At 38.3% G+C, this 25,103-nt stretch overlaps 1 protein-coding gene across 8 annotated transcripts in view; it reads right to left on the bottom strand.

The window, feature by feature from the left end:
* Positions 1 to 25,103, bottom strand: part of lpp (LIM domain containing preferred translocation partner in lipoma) — a 238,827-nt gene that overhangs the window by 79,403 nt on the left and 134,321 nt on the right. For all 8 annotated transcript variants that reach the window (XM_053227591.1, XM_053227583.1, XM_053227577.1 and 5 more), the window contains 2 exons: positions 17,329 to 17,435; positions 10,723 to 10,845 (listed from right to left, as the gene is read on the bottom strand). In XM_053227591.1, coding sequence (XP_053083566.1) covers positions 10,723 to 10,845; positions 17,329 to 17,435 — 230 coding nt within the window. The remainder of the gene's footprint in view (positions 1 to 10,722; positions 10,846 to 17,328; positions 17,436 to 25,103) is intronic.

The following is a 25,103-nucleotide window of genomic DNA, read 5'->3' as shown; positions in this document are numbered from 1 at the left end:
AGAAACAAATTTTGTGTGACTCAAGTATGTGCAGGGGTGGAAAAAGTCCAGCAAAATTACACTCCAAATCTTACTTAAGTCAGTAATGAGATTTAGATTAAGAGATTAGTAATGCGTCAAATTAAACTTTAGTCCAAAAGTGTCAGCAATTAAAAATACTCTTGATGTACACTTAAATGTAAGTAAATGACGTCAAGATAAATTTTTCTTTCATGGATTTTTTAAAAAAATACAAGATAAAATCAATGCATATTTGGGGGGACACTTACTTTTGAGCAGCACATGGTGCTGGAGCAGTGGCTTTAGTAACTCAGGAACTAAAGCTGACCTGCAGTAAGCAGGAAAAGGCACAGTGACCTTCACAATCTCTTGCAATGTGTCACACAATGAGAGCGTACAGACCTCTGCGGTTTAGGAGCTGGAAAAAAGATGTGCTTCAAACCTCTTAAGCTTTCTACTTTAAACTCAGTGAAAACATCAACAAAATTCGAAGAGTTTAATTTTCATTCCTTTTAAGAGCAGGCGCTTTGATTGTGCCGTTTCATATGTGGCATAATTTGCATGCACAAATAAGCAGTTGCAGCTCTTTTCAAGGACAGCGTCTCTGAATGATCTGAAACTGAAGCTCACATCATCCTTGACATTGACTGGCTTGCTAATGTCAACAACAACAAACAAGCCACCAATCACCATACAATAACATGTAACCGAGCAATGGCGCTTCATCTCGCTTTCACACAAAACAACCTTCGCAAAAGCTGACACAATTTGGACAAACAAATCTTGCATGACAATTCCTCTAAAGTCAGACGAGGGGTGTTTTTTCAAGAAATACAATGCATTCTATGTTCTCTCAGAATTTTCTCAGAATTAGGATAATGATGTTTATACAGCAGCCCGGATCTTGAATGATGAATGCTCGAATCTGATTGGTCAAAAGGTGTTGACCAATCTTATGTAACAGCAGCTCTGACATTAATTCCACCTATAATTCAAAACAAGTTAATGAACTCATTCTAATATGATATAATTTCTGTAACAATAACTAATTCTGGCTGTTACATGAACGAGGTTAATATTAATAAGCTCCTTCTGATATGTTATTGTTTCTATAGTAACAGCTTATACACTGGGTCCTGTATGATACAGGCTTCACATAACCTAAGACTAATAATGAACTGATTTTTAAAAAACATGTTTAAAAAAGTCAAATGTATAATCGATGATGTGGTGATGTTTTTTTTTAGGAGAAATTTATTTAACATTTATGGAAGGAGTCTCGGTTGTAAGCGCTTTGTAACAGTCAAAGTTTCATAGCACAGGAAAGTCTTCAGGACAGAGGAGTTTATGCTTTCCAGTTTCTCTGTAAAATGACAGGCTGTGTTTTTAGAGAGAAAGAGAGAGAGAGAGAGAGAGAGAGGGAGAGAGAGACTGTTTATTGCAGCTATAATATACAGTAGGTGAGAACAGGAACTAACTTAAAACAACATTAAATCTAACTATAAAACCATTAAAATGTGTGATGTGTCGTTCATTAATAAATTAAACATCATAATCGTTGGCAAATCGCTGCAGTATAAGCGGCATAACACACTCCAGACCATGTTGCTATAGGAAAATAATGCACTACGGGGGGGAAGAAGAGAATGGTCTGAAGTGTGTTATTCCTGACATACTATAGCAATATATATATCTGAATAATGTCTTTGAAATAAGGAACAAGATGTTTAAAAAACAGTATCTTCTGAGAAAATACTATTTTCTACAAGATTGTGATAAGGGTTCGAAGGCAAAGTGTGATCCCCGTAACAAGTCTGTTTAAAAATTATTATATCACAGTAATTATTATCAGTTTCTCTGAATGACTAATTGAACTGATTTGTAAGCAGACACTATACCAATAACTGTTATTGCACATCCCATACAGTATAACAACATATATAGCAACTTGATAGAATCACGATTTCAAGGATTTGAACATTGGTTTGTAATCCAAAATGACCATCAAATAGGCGAAGAAGCTCGTAACAAAACTCTGACACTGGAGACTCCTTCCATAAATGTTAAATAAATGACTCCTTAAAGAAAACGTCTCCATATCAATAATTACACAGGTTTTCAAAAAACTGTTTAGGTGGAGCATCTGCTAGTCCCAGTGAATTAGTTATTGTTATTGTTGTAGAATGATATCATATTATAATGAGTTCATTAACTTATTCTGAATTATAGCTGGAATTAATGTCAGAGCTGCTGTTATAGAAAATTAATCAACGCCATCTGACCAATCAGATTTGAGAATTCAACAGTGCTGTGTTCAACAGTGCTATCTCCGTAAGCGTAAGAATCAAGTCTCATAATAAAATGAATAAGGACGAAGCAACTCTGACTTTTTCATTGCCTACTGTTCTGCCAAAGAGGATGTAAACTAAAACGAACTCGATTGATTTGACGTGTATAAAAAAAGGTCAGAGGCTGAGATGCTAATGGATTCTATTTTTATTCCCAATTCACGAAACATTTCCAGCTTCTCCAAGCTGAGCTGTGCTGAGTGACTATACTGATCAAGTCGAGCACAGAACAAAGAGCTCTAATCTGGACTAATTATACCAGCGTTAGGTCAAAGCTTCAACTACTGAGCCTGCGAGAGGTTAAAGTAGTGAAGAAGCAGAGCACTTATGTTCTTGAGTGAGTCAGTCTCTTTATCATGTCACTAATAATAGGACTACAAATGGCACATTAATGATATATGCTGTGATTTTTTTTTCATTCATCTTCAGTGAGGACTACAGTGGATCTGGAGCCTATCGTGGGAATGCTGTATTGGACACCAGTCCAATAACACACTCATAACCACACATTAACACACTCACTCACAACTTGAGGGAGGTTAGATTCGCCAGTTAACTCATCAGCTTGTTTCTGGGAGATGGGAAGAAACCGGAGAAGCCGAGAAAGAATGTAAAAATTTGTACAGACAGTAACTTGGATAACACTTTTGTGGAGAGTCTGATTTAGACAACACTCTATATACTATCATGGAGCAGCCTATCAAATAAATATTAACATGTGGACTGAGGTTTATCAATCTTTCAACAACATGTCATGACATGTTATGACAAAAATATCATATCACAATTCTCAAAAGCATTTCTACGATATATCATGATAGACACACACACACACACACACACACATATATGTGCTTGCTCACAAAATGCCAGCAGTAGTGTTGCATTAAAACATAAATAAAGTACTTTTTTAAATATGTATAATACATTTACTTAGATTTTCCTATATTAAACTATATATCAATAAAATTTAAAATAAAAATATTAAAGATTAAGCTGCTTCCACTCTTTTTTTTTAAATTAAACAAAAATAAATAAAAAAAAATCATAAAAAGATATTACACTGTCCATATCACAAAATCATATTGTGACATAATTGATCACAATATCACTATTGTCACATTGCCCAGCCCTAAATGAACTGAATTTGAAACTAGGTCTCCAGGTGAGATGATCTACTAAACAGGAAGAGGTAGAAATCATCAAATGGCGGCCTGCAGACCCTGACCCCTCCTCCAACACATTCTTCCAGTTACATATAACTGATGTAAGTAAACAAGTGTATGAATATAAAGATGTATTGAAAAAACATTAATAAAAATATGTATTATTCTTTCGGGTGTGTGCGTGTGTGTGTATGCATGCCAGTGACATCATTACAACAGGAATGCTGGAATGCTATGAAAAACCATACAGTGAGGGAAAAAATTATTTGATCCCCTGCTGATTTTGTACGTTTGCCCAGTGACAAAGAAATGATCAGTCTATAATTTTAATGGTAGGTTTATTTGAACAGTGAGACACAGAATAACAACAAAAAAATCCAGAAAAACGCATTTCAAAAAAGTTATAAATTGATTTGCATTTTAATGAGTGAAATAAGTATTTGAACCCTTCACAAAACATGACTTAGTACTTGGTGGCAAAACCCTTGTTGGCAATCACAGAGGGCAGACGTTTCCTGTAGTTGGCCACCAGGTTTGCACACATCTCAGGAGGGATTTTGTCCCACTCCTCTTTGCAGATCCTCTCCAAGTCATTAAGGTTTCGAGGCTGACGTTTGGCAGCTCGAACCTTCAGCTTCCTCCACAGATTTTCTATGGGATTAAGGTCTGGAGACTGTCAAGGCCACTCCAGGACCTTAATGTGCTTCTTCTTGAGCCACTCCTTTGTTGCCTTGGCTGTGTGTTTTGGGTCATTGTCATGCTGGAATACCCATCCATGACCCATTTTCAATGCCCTGGCTGAGGGAAGGAGGTTCTCACCCAAGATTTGACGGTACATGACCCCGTCCATCGTCCCTTTGATGCGGTGCAGTTGTCCTTTCCCCTTAGCAGAAAAACACCCCCAAAGCATAATGTTTCCACCTCCATGTTTGACGGTGGGGATGGTGTTCTTGGGGTTATAGGCAGCATTCCTCCTCCTACAAACACGGTGAGTTGAGTTGATGCCAAAGAGCTCGATTTTGGTCTCATCTGACCACATCACTTTCACCCAGAAACTCCACGAGGTGAGATCTTGCGTGGAGCCCCAGATTGAGGGAGACTGACAGTTATTTTGTGTTTCTTCCATTTGCAAATAATCGCGTCTTGTATCCCATTCCAGCCTTGTGTACGTCTATAATCTTGTCCCTGACATCTTTGGACAGCTCTTTGGTCTTGGCCATGGTGGAGAGTTTGGAATCTGATTGATTGATTGCTTCTGTGGACAGGTCTCTTTTATACATGTAACAAGCTGAGATTAGGAGCACTCCCTTTAAGAGTGCGCTCCTAATCTCAGCTCGTTACCTGTATAAAAGACACCTGGGAGCCAGAAATCTTGCTGATTGATAGGGGATCAAATACTTATTTCACTCATTAAAATGTAAATCAATTTAAAACTTTTTTGAAATGCGTTTTACTGGATTTTTTTGTTGTTATTCTGTGTCTCACTGTTCAAACATACCTACCATTAAAATTATAGACTGATCATTTCTTTGTCACTGGGCAAACGTACAAAATCAGCAGGGGATCAAATAACTTTTTCCCTCACTGCACACAAATGAACAAGAAAAAGATGAGTGCAGTAACACGAAGTGTCAGGAAAAACAGTAAGGAGCTAGAGGTAAGGAGGAATTTGTACTGAAAAGCAGAGACAAGTCTCTAATGTCACTTTAGTTCCTCTTCAGAGATGACCATCTCACCCTGAAGTTTTGGGTAAAACATATCAAGCAGGAGTGACTTTAAAAAATAACTGCACTTGCAAGATTCATTTCTTTCCCTTGTAGCTGGATATCAAATAGAGTGCAGTACATAGGGTGTGCAAGGCAAGTATATTATACTTGTATGCTCTATCCAGAGTGCATGAAATGTTTTTCTTAAATGCGACAATCTTTGCACAAATTACAAAAACATTTTCATCCATTGTAATTAACAGGTGAAACACTGACTGACAGGACAGGAGTGTCCAAGACTTAGGAGTACGATACAGGGAGTGTGTTAATTTGTTAAAGTGGGTTATTGGTGAAGGTGTTTAGTTTGGGAGTGGGTGGTCAGGGGTTTGTCAGATCCAGACAGTATATATTCCACAGGAATTTTACCCCAGGTCTGATCTATCTGATAATTCACAGTTTATATAATGTGTACAGATTATCTATTAAACATCAAAAATAAATAAATAAATAAATAAACTGGCAAAATGTTTAGAAATACACTCACAGTGAAAATATAAAACATAAATGTTGTGTGCTTAATAAGAGTTATAAAGATTGTGGATTAGAACTATTCCAATTAAATAAAGCCATTTTTAATACTTCTCAGTTCACTAAGCATTTAATAATAGAAATGTCTTGACTCACTTATACACAATCCTCGGTTAAATTTGCAAATTGAGGTCATTTAAACAAAATCGCTGGTTGACACTGAAAGAGGGGGGAAATTGTGAGTAAATGACAGGAAATGAGATAATGAGGAAAAGAAACGCTTATTATATTGTAGATAAAGTGGCTGGATGAATTAAACCCAAGTCAGTACAACTTAATTATCTAGAATCAGCACAGCTCTGTGTGTGTGTGTGTGTGTGTGTGTGCGTGAGAGAGAGAGACTGTGCTCTGAGGTGTCCTGTAACGACTGACTCTTTGCCTTAGTTATGACAGCTTGCTTATCAAACAGGCCAGATGTGACACAGCAGTGCACGAACCACTTGACCAAATTTATTAAAATGCACATTTTACTACACCATTTCATTTTTGCTGTGCTTATGGCCTGAAGAATATTTTCTTGATCATTGATCTCAGCAGCTAGGAATGAAACTTTAGATTCTTTCCCTGGTGCTTTTGCAGTCCTGCCCAAATGAGAGAACCCTCAGAGACTGTTAAACAGAATAAAGTAAAACAGAAAAATATTTTTCCTGAGAAAAATCTTCAGGACTGAGTGTGGCTGACCCTGACGTTATGATTAATCACAACCTAACACTATCCTGAGCTGTTTTTCGAATCGATTTTCAAACTCTACTTACGAAAGCTGTCTCTTCATTAATGTGAAGCACAAGGATTTTTATTTTTTTATTTTTTTTTAACAAAGGTCTGCACTTATATGATCTTTTATTAAGAAATAATTCACTTGCTAGCTCTGTTGCATGATCTAAACATGCACTTTCGTGTGTGTGTGTGTGTGTGTGTGTGTTTGTGTGTGTTGGGGGAGTGGGGGAGGAATCAAAGCATGTATACTATGAAATGTGAGTATAAGCGTGATAGCTCAGAGGTTGTTGCAGTATTAGCTGCACTCTTCGTTTGTCAAATTCTGTGAATTGCATGCAGCTCAATCAGGAACCAATGTTTGACCTTTCATCTATATTATAAGCAAAAAATGTATACACACACACACACACACACACACACACACACACACACAGAGGCAGGATTACACAAGAAACTGTCTATGTATTCGAAATTAAAACCAAGGTTTTTTTTTAATTTGATCGGTTATAAACTAATTCTATATAATAACAAGAAGAAGAAGAAGAAGAAAAAGAAGAACAAGAAGACTCATCAGAAGAACTCCTCAAGAACTCCTCAACCTCGAGTTCAGCAAGTGACGTCAAATCAACATGGCTGCTTACAGTATCAACAGTTTAAAAAAAAAAGTAGCACTTCTCACCTTTAAATGAGTTATGCTGCTTATACTAGCTTTGGGTCAATCAACATACAGACATTTTATCTTTTTAAATCTAGAGCCTCGACTATACAGTTTGCTCTTTTGGCTGGCTAGCTTGTTGCTAACAAATATGGAGGCGTCCAGGGTTTTGGGCATGTTTTTGGGAGGTTGGAGGAAACCGGAGAGCCAGAAGGAACCCTATATAGACACAGGGAGACCATCCACACAGATACTAATCAAGCTCAGAATCGGCACTATGTAGTCCTTGTACTGATCCTTGTTTGAGAAATATAATTTGACCAACCTGCATCACAATTTCATAGCTGATTACAAATAAATAGTTCCTGCTAGTGAATTCAGAGCCAACAGTAATGTTTACTATAGTGTGAAATTAGACAACTGTTTTGACAAAATAGCTGCATTTAGACTTTTTTTTAACTTCAGGAAGATTGAGGGCTGCATGTGCAGACTAAACACTCATTACTGATCAGTAGCTATGTCTGGTTTTATTTTGAGGCCTCTTGAGAGCAGCTAATTAAAAAGACCTGGAGACACACAAATAAGAACTGCTTTTATTCTTAAGAAAAAAGTCCCTGCAAATCAGTTCAGAGAAAGCTTACTTCCTTAGTAAGTCTCATCAATCTAACAGGTGGGAGTCAGTTGTTCTAAATGCAGCAGCGTTGACTCTAAATGCAATGGCCTACATTCATTGTGTCGAACTATTTAGCAAAGTGCCCTAGGCTTCAACTTGAGCAGTCTCTAAACTTAATTTAACATCTATTAATGATATGGGTCATTATAATTTTAGACTCATAACACTTTCCAAAAATGAGAAATGACTGATACACCTACAAAATATGAGCGGCTTTGTATCTGTAGCTTCCTAACCTGATTGAACTTCGTAGTGGATTGATTAGTTGGTGGATTTGCTGACTGACTGAGTTGCTGGTTACTTGTCTACACAAAAGATTTTGATATTAGGCCCAACTGGGCCAACAAAGAACTTGAGACCCAAATAACAGGTTTACATGCCTGTTTTACTTCCTGTGTGGAAAATACGCTAAAGCTCTATACCCTTATACACCAATCAGCCATAACATTATGACCACTGACAAGTGAAGTGAATAATATTGATTATCTCGTTACAATAGCACCTGTCAAGGGTTGAGATATATTAGGCAGCAAGTGACCAGTCGGTTCTCGAAGTTGATGTGTTGGAAACAGGAAAAATGGGCAAGCGTAAGGATTAGAGAGACTTTGACAACGACCAAATTGGGATGGCTAGATGACTGGGTCAGAGGATCTTTAAAACAGCAGGTCTTGTGGGGTGTTCCTGCTATGCAGTGGTTAGTACCTACCAAAAGTGGTCCAAGGAAGGCCAACCGGTGAACTAGCGACAGGATCATGGGCGCCCGAGGCTCAGTGATGCGCGTGGGGAGTGAAGGCTAATCCGTCTGGTCTGATCCCACAGAAGAGCTATTGTAGCACAAATTGCTGAAAAGTAAAACTGGCTATGATAGAAAGGTGTCAGAACACACAGTGCATCGCAGCTTGCTGCATATGGGGCCACAGACCAGTCAGAGCGCCCATGCTGACCCCTGTCCACTGCCAAAAGCACCTACAATGGACAGGTGAGCATCAGAACTGGACCACGGAGCAATGGAAGAAGGTGGCCTGGTCTGATAAATCACATTTTCTTTTACATCATGTGGAAGGCCGGGTGCGAGTGCATCGTTTACCTGGGGAAGAGATGGCACCAGCATGCACTATGGGAAGAATGCAAGCTGGCAGAGGCAGTGTGATGCTCTGGGCAATGTTCTGATGGGAAACTTTGGGTCCTGGCATTCATGTGGATGCTATTGTGACACACACCACCTACCTAAACATTGTTACAGACCAGGTACACCCCTTCATGGCAATGGTATTCCCTAATGGAAGTGACCTCTTTCAGCAGGATACTGCGCCCTGCCACACTGTAAAAATTGTTCAGGAATGGTACGAGGAACATGACAAAGAGTTCAAGGTGTTGTAGATCTCAATCCAATTGAACATCTGTGGGGTGTGCTGGCCATCAAGTCCAATCCATGGAGGCCCCACCTTGCAACTTACAGTACTTAAAGGATCAGCTGTTAACGTCTTTGTGCCAGATACCACAGCACACCTTTAGAGATCTAGTGGAGTCCTTGTCTCGATGGATCAGAGCTGTTTTGGCAGCAAAAGGGGGACCAACACAATATTAGGTCATAATGTTATGGCTGATCGGTGTATATAGCAGTTTGTAGTGCACTGTATTGCATTTAACCAACAAAATTTACTTCTTTACTTATTTACTTACTTGAAGCCACCTATATAGGTTCTTTGAAAAGCTTAGAAATTATACATAGAAAATCTACATCAGAGGGGTAAACTTTTTCAAGAGGGATCCAAGTTGAAGCTAAGAAACAAACCCTAAAGTGTTCTAAGAATATAGTATGTCGATTTACTTTGCCTTGTTCACTGGTTCCCAGTATTTCAAGTCCCAGATGCCAGCTATAAGCTAATGATGGAAGTTCACTCAGCTGCATGGAGTCACTCATCAAGACCTATCTTCCATCCCAACCACTATGGCCACAACGTCCAAAGTCCAAACCCAGACTCTTTTTAGTGGTAGTTCTCCAAAACTGTGATGAGCCAACCTTCAAGAAGCATCTTTTGTGGAGTTGTCAACTTGTGGACTGTGGTCCAGATGCGGACCCAGCAAAGTATTTCACCGGAACGAACCGAGCACTGTAATAGTGCTGATCAACGTATGAGAAAGAAAACTGGCCATAGTTCAGTGAGTCAAGTTTTTTAAGCATGAACCTTCGTGCCAGATCCTCTGTTGCGGTTTATCCAATCACATGCATTAATGTAAATTATTTAGCTGAAGGAAGTTCATCAGACCAGAGAGAGCTAGAGAGGTCAGAAACAGAAATAGAATGTCTAAAGATGAATGGACAGAGAAATATGTGTTTATTCCCCTGCATCAAATTCAAAACAGATGTGACTCAGAGTAATGATGTATAAAAAAGTTGCAGGAGTGGGTGGATATGAAGGTGTGAGACAAAGAAAGGCCATGGTCTAAATACCCCTGGTCTAAAGACGCAAGTGATTATAAATGCGGAAACCCCCTCATATCTCTTTTGCTGATTCTCTGATATCTACATTTGTTCTCTTTTGCAGTTTTTGAGGTGACGGAGGATCTCTGCTAGTGCATTATTATTATTATTATTATTATTATTTCTATTATTGCTGGGTATTTAGCCTTCTTCATAGATTGTATCATTCATAGCTTAACTGATTGCTTCAGGACTAGTGTTTGTAGCACCACCCACTACTAGTATTTACTACAACCTGCATTTTTTTTTGTGTGGCTCTTGTGTTTTTGTATTGTTTCCAGTCAGATGATAGAAAGCACTCATGTCACTATCATCTCTTTGAGCAGCACTATGCAGGGATTGGGTTCTGCCTCACTTAAAAAGATGCTTTGGGTACATGATTACCTGTGGCGTGCGACTCTTATATGGTGAGCTGCTCTCCAGATCGGCCAGGATGCTGGTCAAAGAGTCGATCTCAGCATCCAGGCTGGAGCGTCTCTCCTCCAGGGTCTTCTCTGGTCCTTTGATCTAGAACACACATACACAGCGCATGTTAAAATGGTTAAACAGAACCAAAAAACAAACACGTGGGAAAGCGTACCAGTGTGACCTGTGAGTAAACTCAAAGAATATGACGAACATTCCACCACAAAAAATTCAGATTGAGACATATTTTTTGTAGCACGTAGACTCATGAGCAAGCCAGAGGTGACAGTGGCTTACTTTAATCCAGACGTGTGCCAAGCAACAGTAAGAAAATAGCAAGGCAAAACAAAAAAAAATCCTAAACTTAATCATTAACAGAAACAATCATTCACAGGTAAAAGTTAAAAAAAAATTACATAAATAAACAAAAAAATTGATGGGGTAATGGACAGATTTAAAATCTTATCTAAAAAAAAACTGTCTCTGTTCACTGTGTGCAGTAAGGGTCATGTGACACAATATACGTCGATCAGTCATAACATTAAAACCACTAACAGGTGAAGTGAATAACATTGATTATCTTGTTACAATGGCTCCTTTCAAGGAATGGGATATATTAGGCAGCAAGTGAACAGTCAGTTCTTGAAGTTGATGTGTTGGAAGCAGGAAAAATGGGCAAATGTAAGGATCTGAGAGACCTTGACAAGGGCCAAACTGTCCTGGCTAGACGACTGGGTCAGAGCATCTCCAAAACGGCAGGCCTTGTGTGGTGTTCCCAGTATGCAGTGGTTAGTACCTACCAAAAGTGATCCAAGGAAGGACAACCGGTGATCTGGCGACATGGTCATGAGCACTCACGGCTCACTGATGTGAGTGGGGAGCGATTGCTAGCTCATCTGGTCTGATCCCACAGAAGAGCTACTATAGCACAAATTGCTGAAAAGTTAAAGCTGGCTATGACAGAAAGGTGTCAGAACACACGGTGCATCGCAGCAGGAAATGATTCCACTGGTTTATTTCTTCAGGGAAAAAATATAAGAGCTTATGTCTGCATTCAGACCATATATATCAATGGATATTCAAGGTCCAAACTGCATTGATGTTATCAAAATCAATGAATCTTTATAAATCTGATAAATCTTTAAAAAGCAGTACCTTGGTGCTATCCGATGCTATATGCTCTATACTGATTCTTTAGGATTAAAAGGATACATGGTAGGAAAGCACGTTGGAAATCATTATGGCCTCTAAACAATGACATGAAAAGAGAAGTACTTCAGCTGAAGTGTGAGCATAAGCAATAGATCTACAATTTCTGACTGTTGCCCTTTGCACATGAGCCAGATGAATGAAAGACACAACACAGTGTTCTGTGGCAGTGTGACAAGGAAGGTGTGGGAGATAGATGTTGACAGCATTCTCTTTCCCTGTCAAAGAAACACTGCTGCTCCATTTCTAGCCCTGCTTTCTGTGGACGGCGTCACTTCTCAGCCCTACACGGCACGTCTTGTACACAAGGAGCTCTAACTCTATGGTCATGTTCAATTTTAACAGTGAAGTAACAGTAAAGTGGATGTTGAGACCCCATGAGAGACTCTATATGCCTCCAGATAATCTGCACATGCAGAGGAGGAAAACTTGTGGACAGTGTATAATATACAGTGTGGTTCCTCAAAAGTGTTAACAATGAAAGACTGTAACTAGAGAAACATAGACAGACAATCAGGCAACAGTTTTGGAAAGGAACTAAATAATGTTTAGAAATGTTTGGCTTTATAAGCAGTCCATGTTCATGTCATATTATGTTGCATATAATGATACAACTGTCTACTGCTGAAGTGAAAGATACTTGCACTAAGGATGTACTGTTGTTCAACTGATTTACTTGTAGATATTTGTAGACAACTGAACATTACTGAAAACATAGATTTCATGTGTGTCTCGAACACCTTGAGGTAATAAGGAGTTAAAAGTCTTAAATGCTATGACTAGACCATAGATGTAGAGAAGGACCCATAGAGAAGAGAAGGATAGGGAAGAGAAGAGAAGAGAAGAGAAGAGAAGAGAGAATCAGGGCAGAAGGTAAACAAAGCCCTGCTCTAACGACAGCATCCTAAACAAACACGCTTTAACTGGCATAACAAGTGCTGAAAAGCTGCGTCTAAACAGGAAAAGAAAACAAAACTTGAAACCGAAAATCAGATTAAGAAAGGAAAGGAAAGATGTGCACAATGTACTGAAAGTACAAAAATACCCAGCACCCCACTGTACATATATCCAATTATAACATCAGACTAAATTCAGTGTGTGCCAGCAGTCAGAATGATAGGAAGTGACACTGTTTAGAGGCATATAATAGAAAAGACGCTGGCTCCTCTCATCTGGAGGTATGTTCCTATGGGAACTGAGGTGTGATTCATGGTTACATGACTAACAGGTCAATAATGACCAATTTGTGAGTTATTTAAGAGGATTGTTGCAGAATAGAGACTTGTAGTTTAATGGAGATTGCTATGCCAATGACATAATCAACACTTTAGAGGAATCAGCTTCATAACAGCAGAAGGGTTAAAATGGTAGCTCAGGCTCCTAAAAGATATGACAGAACAGACTATGCAAGTTGGCCAAGAAGATGAATTTGAATTTTAAAAAAAGTACCAAGTGGAGAGATTCTTGGTGCAGAGAAAAGAATGGAGTACCTTCGTGCCGAGACTCTACATTTGATATTTGCATGTACATGCACATCTAATTACTGTGCATGAAGTTACCGGAAAACAATAGAATTTGGTCTGTGGTGTTGTTTGCTTATTCAAATTTGCCTCTGCACTTTGACCTCTTCCTCTTGTTAGTTCTGCTTAGGCACAGAAATAAGTTAACATCCCTTTTTTTTCCCCCTTTCATTCAAGAAGAATTGGAACAAGGGAAAGCTGTGGCTCATGTGGTCCAGTGCTCTACTGCAAAAATTACACGTGTGCGAGTGTGCGTGTGTGCGTGTGAAAAACTACTTCTATTTGCGAAAAGAAGAGATTCAAATGAACTAATTCCCCTTTTGTGTTCTGTACTGTTTTTATAAGAATAATTAACACAGATTAACAGATGAGCTGTACTCTTAGAAGGCGAACTAACAAGGTAGATGATAAGATGTTAGATTTGCACTTCCCAAAAACACATTATGCCTAATTTTCACCTTTGCTTCATTAGATATTCTCACATGGATACTGTAAACTTCTGCCTAAGAACTATTGCTGTTAATCATAAAGACTGTCCTGTGTTCATCACGTTCATTATTCACGACAGACACACACAGAAAATAATTTAACACATTCAGTTCTGTTTAACTTTACAGTATAGAACTGCACAAGAGCAATGATTTATAATCACACTGTCACTGTCACCCTGAAGAGGATTGAGTTTGGTTCCTCTTCGGTTTCTTTCTCATGTCATCTCAGTGAGTTTTTCCTGCCACTGTCACCTCTGGCTTGCTCGTTATGGATCTAAATCTACACCTGGATTTCTGTAATTCTCACACCAGAACAGAACACACTGTACCATACAGTGTGTACAGTCAGTAAGGGTACACCTCCACAGTGCAGCTATACTATATGTTTCCGAAAAAAAAAAAAAAAAAAAAAAAAAAAAAGAACAGCCTAGGTAGGTGTTGCTAATAAACTAGAAACTCAGATTCCTTGAGTGTTTTCTCTCATGTTTTACTTTTACATATAAACTTTCAGCAGTACTGACATCTGAACTGACAACCTTCCACGCTTTATCACACTTTAACTGCAGAGCTTCCTCCTTAACGAGTGGTGAAATGTTTGCAGGATTTATATGGAATTATCATTGTAACCAGCAGACAATTAGTTTTGGAATTGATCCAAACAGGAGGGTCAAATCACAGCAAGGTCAAATGTCTGAAATAGTTTTTCTTCAATAGCTTCCTTCCTGTTTATCAGACAGAGATGTTTCTTGCACATACATGTGGCCCATCCTTCGTGCTGAAGGCAACCCCTTCACAAGTTCTACTTGTTTTTATATTCATAGCTACAAATTATTGTCTTTTGCCAAACAAAAGTTTGCATTTGGTATGTAGCTATGTTTAAACATAATGCGCTCTGTAACTATAGTGCAAGACACTCTTTCTGAATCCCACCACCTGCTGCACTACACACACTGACCAAGATGTGATCTGGCTGATGGCACTTACTACAGTTTTTACTAGGTGGATGAATTGTCGTGCACGGATGAATCAGAAACATGCAGGTATGTGGAAGCACTGATGCAACCAATTAAAATAAAATTTACTGTAACTGCTACCTCAAGGTTAACAATACAAAGAGGAAATAAAAAAGCTAGCCTGACTCTGATATGTCTTACATGCAATGCTAGGAGAGAACACCACGTCATAACTGAAATGTTCCTCAATGTCTTGCTGACTTTTTGTCAAGGGAACAAACGTTTAATCTATATTAGTGAACTTTACTAGCTTATTAGTTTGCCATACACTATTATATTACTTTAGCTACCACTTTTCACCTAGTCAATGAGGTTTCCAAGCAGCCAGAACATACCTAGTGCTCGCATGCCTGGTGGGCTAACTAATGAATTTATGATTTTATGAATTAATGACTCACGGGAAGACTTTTAAAGATCAGAGGTTTCCACAGCCTCACAATATCATGTTTCATGCAAGATGTACGCAAGAATTCTTAAAATACAGTTGCAAAAAAAAAAAAAAAATGACATCAGGGACCTCTTTATCAGATCATGACATGGTGCTAATTCGGGGTGTGCTTACACTTTTACTGCTGCCATCATATTCAGCGTTAGTAACATCATGAATGGTTAAATTTAGAGATTAGAAGCAGGGTTAGTGCTTACAGCAGCATTAATCCAACAAAATCATTTTCACTTCATCATTAGAATTATTGCAACTCGTGTGTGAGTTTGAGTCGTTCTAAAACGCTTGTGATCTGAGCTGTGTCTCTGCTATCAGCAGTCGCAGTTCATGTCTTTAATAAAGCAGAGAGAGGCAACAAACAAGGCAATTAACCATGAAGCGGTTGTGTTTACTGGCAAACACAAACCATGATAAACGATTAGAAATGTAATATGCTGTAAAATAACCCAGTTACAACAGCTGCAAACAGCATTACAGACATTAGATAAAGGGAAATACAATAAGGCCATGTAGATATGAAAGTGAGCGAGTAGGGAGTGTGTGTAAAGGCAGCTGCTGTGCAACTCTGCAATCACTTTGCAAAATTAATTAGCCTAGAATTTTCCTTACTGACTATGTTAAAAATTTTGTTTCATTTTTAAAGAAAGTGAAAATTGAACTTTGTATATAGGCTGGGAACCTGATAATAACAATTTTAATGACACTCATGGTATCAACATAATGTGCTCATTTATGTCAACACATGCCTATATAGTGCATAATATACTGTATATGTAGGGTTGACCTCAGTTACGTATATGTGACAGCCCAGGAAAAGCCTTTTTAACTATTTATACTACTTCTGAAAACTACCATATTTTAAAATCTAGTTACACCCAACAGTGAAAAAAGAGAAAAACTTCATTAAATATACATCCAATACATCCAATTCCAATAAAAGGACACCCCATCTGCCTTTACATTTATAATTTAATCTACTTAAAGAAAAACAACATTACTATGAAAGAACTTAAAAGTTTACAATAGGAAATGAGCTCTCACTTTGATTATCAGCATCATCTATATCTCTATGTATATATCTAGGTCTCATCACGCGAGGTAAAAGTCACTCTGTGCATTTAAACACGAGCCTCATCAATGTCTCTTTATTTGACTGATCGCTGTTCATGCTAACATTAGCAGGGAAATAATCGCTCATTAATTGAATCAGTTCTAATTTTAATCATTTCTTCTTGTTGATGTATGTCATTTAAGCTTTTTTTTAACTCAATAATGCATGTCATTTAACTTTTCTTTTATACTTTGTTCGTTGTCATCTGTACAGAGTGTGTAAGCGCTATGTGATAGGTTTTCAAAGACCATCATGTCATAAACAAATTCACATATAGACCATTTTATATTTTGTGTTTAAATGTGTTCAGATAGAGTAATGATTTATAATCCCACTATCAGGTGTCACCCAGAAGAGACTCCGTTCCGTTTTGAGTCTTGTTCCTCTCACAGTTTCTTCCTCATGTCTTTTCAGAGAGTTTTTTCTTGCCACTGTCTTCTCTGGCTTGCTTAGGGATCTAAATCTAAACCTGGAATTCTCTAAATCAATGTCTATTTTTAAAAGCACTATACAAATAAAATTTTACTGAATCGAAAATATAGTCATATATCAGCTAAAGTTCTTCTTAAAGGTTTCCACTGGGGGGAAGTGACTGAGGTGAGCCAATAGGTGTCAGTCTTCACTATAGCCTCAGTGCCACAGCATAGAGGTCAGATGAATCGGAGTCTGATAAGGAACAAGGCCATAAGCCAGTTGCAGCAATATTACAAATGATTTAGAAAGATTTACAACGATCATGGAGGATGTTGGACCTTACTAGGTCACTTAGGTGTGTGGATATCCATTACAGTCTCACCTGAAATCCAAAGGAGCTCTCGTCCATCGGTGGAGGTGGAGGGAAGGACGAAGAAGACGGCAAACCGCTGGTGTCCACTACAGGTGGAGGTGGTGGAGGGTAATCACCTATAGGTGTGGGAAAGCAAATTCTAAAATTAAACAGCAGAAAAACATTATAAACCATGCAGGTGAAATACTTTCAGGAACAACACAAGAATAAACCATTAAAGCAGCCCTGCATGCAGCACAGTGTCTGAAAAACCTGCATTACAACAGGGGGATGCAATACTCATATTCAATCTATATTCTTCCTTAAAGTTTCACACATGTATCATCATGATAATTTGATTAACCAAATGTCCCTAAGCATCGATAAGCAGGTATTTACTAAGATCAAACAAGTAAACTGTGTGTCCAAAACTAGTTAAACATTGTGTTTGTCCAGCCAAGAGTGCGGTAGCATGCCAAACGCTGAATTCTAAAGTCCAGTGCTAATCCCTGTATTGGGTTGCTCTAGAGGTTTCAGGAAGATCCTGTCTGTAAACTAGATCCTGCCTGGCTGCACTCCCAGTTCCATTCTGGAGTGAATGGTTTGACCGTGTACTTCTAAGGACCAAACCATAATAGTGCTTTGCAAATTAATGGCTACAAGACCAAACAGTAATTTGTTTCCATGTTCTGTCTTTGATGAGATTCCTTTTCCTCCTTGTTGTTTGGGCCTTGTTTTGGGCTTTATTAGAGTCTAAATAATGTCACTGATGTAGTTTATCTAAGTCTATCTAAGTCTAATGAGCAAATTAAAGAACTGTGGTCATGCAATGGCTAAATAAAACCATTACCCTGTAAAATCTGTAACCATAAATTAGACACAAGTTCAGTGCCATTTCTCTCAGGCTGTTGAAGCCTCCATGCAGAAAGAAGAGGTTTATGTAAAAACTCATGACCTCCAGTTACTACTACTCAGCAAGACTTCTTAAGTGGTCATGAACTGGAAAGAAAATCTGTAAAAGCTTCTGTGCCAACCTTTATCCTTCCACTTCCACACTCTTGCACTCTCTGTTTGTCTCTCTCTCTCTTCCCTCCTTCACTTGGCCTAATGAGATACCTTTGTGCAGTGGAGCAGAATGAGAATGTTAAAGTTCTTCTAAATGGCCTGAAAATATCTAACGTTGCAAATGTTTTAGAGAGTATTTTCTGATGGAACAGCCAGAGGAAGTAGGAAGAGCAGTAGGAAGAGCAAGGATTCAGGCAATGGAGTTTGTAGCCTTCAGTGATAAAGCAAAACCACCTCTATACGGTTTGAGTCAAATGCCAAGTCTCAAATCCAAAATGCTAAGCGCAGAACTTTGGTCTCATTTACTACCTGCAGTCACAGGCCTACTTCACCTATACATCTAATTCTACATTGTCTCTCAGTGAGCTCATCATTATCCAAGTATAGAAACATGCTAAACCAGTACTAAAGAAAAAACTGCCAAAGAGCTTACAATGGCACAATTGTTACAATGAGAACCTCCTTAAAGATGTGAGAAGCTGAACCTGTGGTAGTTTCCTAGAAGCCATGTTGTAATGCATTGGTTTCAAGTAACCTTCAGCAGAGGTTGTGCAAACAGTGTAATTTCTTCAAAGAGCAAGCATTTCCCAGATTGACTTCGAGGTAATGGCTCAGGCTTTTTGGAAAAGTGTACTGTGTCTCTCCAAATAAAACATGGACCAGTCTGTTTTAATTAAGAGTTTCTGTTACTAGGATCTTGCCTGACAGAATCAGTGCTTTCTGCACCATTCTCTGCAAACGCCTTCAAAACAGCTGTGTGTGAAAAACTGAGCACACACCTAGAGTCAACTATCATGCTAAGGCACTTCACCCACTCCCTGCACCCAATCCAGTGTTCTAATGGATAGTAGCTAATGCCAGAAATATAATCCTAAGTCAGACATCTAGCTTTCACTACAGAGACTACTACATTTCATTACTATGTGTGGCCAAGAACCTCCTACTTTTACAGGATGAGACTGCTTGACTGACATTGCAAATGGCTAACCATATTTTCTCACCACTAGCTGTTTCAAACAAAACTCTTGAATAACTTGTAAAGGCATGACTACATAAACATTCTTTAAGCTTTTTGAAGGAAGATAGTCAATAGATAGTCACATATTGTGTCTTTGTGTTCATAAGTTCGATTTTCCTGTTGTAAACCAGCATACAGAAATGTACGTATATGAAAGCATCCTTCAAGATTCTGAAGCCTGTGGCCAGAAAAGTGTGCAAAACACATCAGACACTCCATGAGCCCTAAGTGTTGGAGGCCAAGACTTCTAGAAATGCTTGGAGTGTACATTTGTTGAGGTTTTAATGGTGAACTTAATATAGTGCCTCTCTCAGTGTTTATAATGTAATTCACAGAGCACAATTAAACAATACTTTACAGCACATAAATACAATTTCAGGGTGACATTGGCATGACATTTGCATCCTCAGGCACTGTGATTTTTGTTTCAATGAATAATTTTTTAAATATAGAAATTAACAGATCAGCTCATTCTTGCTTGAAGCCATAGTACACTGGTTCCTGTAATGTGTATATGGTGTCTTGCAGTTGGCCTGGACTCTTGTTAGTCAAAAAACACCTTTTTTTCTGAAGTCTCACCATAGCATCCGGAGCTTAGCCTGGGATGACGTTTGCTGGTCCTAGGGTAAGCTATAGAGACCACAATGGGAGATCAGAAAGGCCGCGTGTCGTGAATACGAGCAGTTCCATTTGTGCTGACTGAAGAGCCTGAACACTGTGCTCTCACTGATGAAGAGAAGCAGCAGGAACACTTACTTAATGTCACACATTATCACTTGCTCTTTATTGAGTTATTATGCACAAGTGGCTGCTTTGTGTGCACTGCATTCTAATCAGCAATTAACGTTATTTGAGAGCACCATAAAAGGTTTAATTTGTAATTGGGAACATAACTATTATTAAGGACTTGATTCAATATGCTGTGGAGAGTTTGGCAGGATATTACAGCTCATGAAACAAACTTCCTCCAGACTCAAGCACACATTTCAGACAACTGTCATTTTGACCTGCCTCCTGTTGTCCAAATCCTATGTCATTAATCTTTATATAAATACTAGTTTTGTATAGCTTGGAGCACTTTTCTAAGCCAGTATATGAAATCTTGGGTTGATGTAGCAGCACATATTTCATAAGATATCCATAGGTGGATTGAGGGATTAGCATAATATGTCTCTTTATTGATCTAGAAGCATTAAATATGAAGATATAAACTGTGTTTCTAATTTGCTGAAAACCTATACTCCGAATGGAAAATCTGCAACCTGCAGCACAAAAACTAATGAAGCAAACATATAAATATACCAAGTGGTGTAAACAAACTTACAGTCTTTCAAGTACGGTCAGAGTGTGATAATGACCAGTGGGAAATTCCCAAAACCTTATCCCTGTGGGAAAAGCCTCCATACACACCATGTAGCCACCAAAATGACTCATCACATCTTCACAACACCTTCCACAACAGCTTGGTAATACATGCTATTCTTAATTAGATGTAATAGTCAGCATGGCTGATTCATTGCATCATGCAGCTGCAAACAGCAGTACATTGACTTTCTCCTAGAAGAGTACAGGAGCTGAAAAAACTTGTATGTGTGGATTTGAGTGGAATTCCACAGGGACAGTAGAGGGAAGTTTGAAGAATCAGACATGAAGGGAGATTAAACTATTACAAGGGAGTGAAAAGAGTGGAAAGGTAATGAATTCAAACAGCAATTCTCAGCAGGAAGATCTTCAAAAAGAGTCACTGAGAAGTGCTTAGCCGAATTGCTAACACATTTCCAGAGAGAGAAAAAGTCAAGGCCTTTGGTTAAATAGTGAATACAGTCATGGGAAAAAGAAGGTATACCCTCATTCAATTCTATGTTTTTATTTATTAGGGCCAAAATAATAATTGTGTGGTCCTCACCACCTTCTACAAACAAACAAATAACCTCAGGTGACAAAAAAAAAAAAACCACAACCAATTTCAATGTGTAGTCATTTTTCCCCAAAAAGTAAACCAACATTCAGAAACCAGGTTTGAAAAAATAATTACACCCTTCCTACTTCCACAATCATTAAGAGAGTAATTAGCAGCTAGATGTTACTAATGAAATGCAAAGATTAGTTAATCATCAAAAATGTGAATACCCCCTTAAAAGCAGAACTTTTGGCAGTTTTCTGTTTTGGAGCACTCAGATGTATGTCTACATCACGCCAAGGAAAAAAAGACAACAGCCATGACCTCAGAGAAACAACTGTTGCTGCTCATCAGTCTGGGAAGGGTTATAAGGCTATCTCCAAACAATTTATAATTCACCATTCTACAGTGAGAAGGATTGTTTACAAATAGTGAGCCTTTAAGACAGTTGCCAGTCTTCCCAGGAGTGGGCGTCCCAGCAAAATTGCATCTGAACAAACCAGAAAAGTTCTGGAACAATATCCTTTGGACTGATGAGACCAAGGTGGAGATGTTTGGTCATCATGAACAGTGCTGTGTTTGGTGGAAACCAAACACAACACAACACCACAAACACCTCATACCAACTGTCAAGAAAGGTGGTGGAAGGGTGATGATTTGGGCGTTTTGCAGCCACAGGACCTAGCAAACCTGCAGTCATTCAGACACCAGTGAACACTGTATATACACTGAATCCACTGTATACTAGAATATTCTTGAGACAAATGTGTGGCCATCTGTTCAGCAGCTTAAGCTGGGCTGAAATTGGGTCATGCAACAGAACAATGATCCCAACCACACCATTAAATCGACATCGGAATAGCTAAAGAAGGGAAAATAAAGGTGTTGGAATGGCCAAGTCAAAGTACAGACCTCAACCCCATTGAGTAAACCCATTGGTTTATTTCTGGGGGAAAAAATGACTACATATTGAAATCTGTTATGTTTTTTGTTGTCACCTGGGGTTATTTGTTTGTTTTAGAAGTTTGTGAGGACCACACAATTGTTAACAGGGCCCTGATAAATAGAAATATAGAACTGAAGGCGGGCGTACTTTCTTTATCCCTTGACTGTATATCCAGGTGAGAATAGCCCTGGCCACATCTTTATGCTATATATGCAGTACTTGCACTCCTAAACACTCCTTATAAAAGTGTGTATGTGTAAAATTGGCACGTCCTTATTTAGCAACATTAGTTAAGCTAGCCAGCAACCAGGGAGTATCTTAGCAACAAGCTAGCCAGCAGACAAAAGTGAGTAGCTTAGCAACAAGCTAACCTGCTAATGTTAGTGATAACTCTAATATTGATGACTGCCTTCTCAAAATGGTGCTTAGTATGGTCTATGTTGTAGATTTAACCAAGCACTATGTCTGTATATTGATCTAAAGCCAACCCTGCTACAGACTAATTTAAAAGCAGAGAAGGGGAACTTTACACTGTTCACTGTGTGAGCAGCCATGTTGATGTGAGGTCACTCCGTAAACAGGGAAGGAACTGGTAGTTTAGCAAGGTGAAATTGCAAGTTTCTGTGGCTATTACTGGTTGTATGTGCATTAGCTACAACAAATGGTCTTTTAGATTTTCAGATGCCACACCCACGGGCCATGGAGTGATTAATATCTTTTGTACACTTTTCTGGCCACAAGATTCAGGATTTTGAAAGGTTTCGCAAGGTATAGTCACTAGATTTAAAAAGTTCCTGTCTTAAAAAAAAGAATCCTGTCTTTAAAAGTTACAGAGTTTTGTCTGAGGCAGTTAGTGGTGAGTAAATGAGATCTTTTGTTATGTGAAAATGTCTGTGGTTGGCCATCTGCCATGTCAAACAAATTGCCTCTTTCTGTGAAAGCAGGTGGTTCTTGGCCTCGTATATTGATGCAGCATACCAGACTCTCTAGCAAATGCTAGAAGTCTAGCTTGCAGGACAAGCTAGGCAAATACAGTATCGCACTAATTTTGCCATCTGTATAGTAAGCTTTGAAAATGTTACCTCTCTGGCAGTAGTTTTTTAACTAACTGAGTTCTTTAACAAAATGCTAATGTTTGTCTTGGTGATGCATTGATTAACAGGGTTCAGGTTAAATTAAGGCATGAACAAAACACTCCAAGGAGGTAGGTCATTAGCACCAGACTTAGGCACCCCTGATCTAAGTATTATATCATGTAATTAAATATCCAATGTCACTAGCAAGCTACCTGATCATGGGCTAATGTTATATTGCATAAGACAGGAGTCAATGTCACTAGCAAGGTAGCTAGCATTAAGCAAACTATTAGAAGGACTCTAGCAACTGCAATACTTAGCTTTATACTATATTTTTAATGAAACAATGGGTTGAACATCGACACATTTTCCATGATGAACACAATAATTATAATTGTTAAATGAAATGAAAACAATTACATAAAAAGTTAAATAATAAATAACAATAAAAAGAACAGTGGCTGTTTAGTCAGTTAAACGTCACACTGGATTATAATTTATTAACTAGCAGCGAATGTCACTAGCATGCTAGCTAACACTAAGCTATTATATTGTGCAAATCAGCATCCAAGAACATTAGTTAGCTAGATATCATTTAGCTAACTATTATGTTATAAAATAAGTGGTTAGCTACATTATTAGCTAGATAAGCTGTTGATTTCTCAACTCTGATCGGTCAGTAGTTGTTTAATTTTCTATAACAACAGCTCTGACAATAATTCCAGATGTAATTGCAAATTACATGTTTATATTAATGTGCTTATTCTAATATGGTATCATTTATACAGAAACATCTAATTCCCAGGGACTTGAATCTAAATCTAATAATAAAAAATGTATATTATTTAACAAACAAAATCGTATAATCGTTGATATGGTGAAGTTTTCTGTAAGGAGAGGCTTATTTAACATTTATGGAAGGAGTCTCCACTGTCAGGGCTTTGTAACAGTCAGGACACAGAACTTGGTAACATGATAAACTACACTTTTGGTCTTGTTAACTTTAAAAGACAGAATAACGAGAGAGTCTAGTGAGGGAATGACTGTTTATAGCTGTCATAACCTAAGTGATAACAGGAACTTGCCTCATGAACATTCCTAAACATTAAATGTAAAGAGTTAAAAAGCATGACGGGTCGTTCTTTAATCAATTAAAATTGTAATTGAAGGAAAATTGCTGGGGAATAAGAGAAGGAGTGCTGTTAGGAAAATAATAATAATAATAATTTTTGGATTGGTAACAGTAACAGTAACAGTCTGCTGCATCACCACACCCTCTTGTTCATTATTGTTCCTTTACAGCATGATTCAAAGTGTTTAATTCCTTACTTATCTTGCATTTTGGCATAAACATCTTCTGATCCAAAAGACAGAGTTTCCAACCTGACATTTCAGTCTACTACCATCACATGAAGGTACACAACATGGGTAAACCATGGTAGATGAGGGTGAAGGATAGCAGTAATGGGCACCATGTTGCGTTATAAAACCTACATGCTGATTTCAGCAGAGTGTAATGCAGTGCAACAGCCAAAAATAAAATAGAGGAATGTCGGGTGGGCACGAATGAGGGGCTGTTGAGTGAAGAGGAATGCTAGCTAATAAAAAACAGGTCAGAGAGTGAACCTGGGGGCCTTAAGTTCAAGTGAGGATATGTGGTCTCTTGAAATTTTGGTGACTGTATCTTTTGCATGGCAGCGAAAAATACACAACACCACAACAGCTGAGAAAAAAAAAAAGGTTTACACCAAAAGAATTAACATTTATGAAGTGATATTGAAGAAATGTACCATGGAATAT

Source organism: Pangasianodon hypophthalmus, chromosome 2, assembly GCF_027358585.1.
Source record: "Pangasianodon hypophthalmus isolate fPanHyp1 chromosome 2, fPanHyp1.pri, whole genome shotgun sequence".
NCBI classification, from domain to species: Eukaryota; Metazoa; Chordata; class Actinopteri; order Siluriformes; family Pangasiidae; genus Pangasianodon; species Pangasianodon hypophthalmus.
The sequence above is the reverse complement of the archived record's forward strand: the minus strand, read 5'-3'. Positions and strand labels throughout refer to the sequence as shown.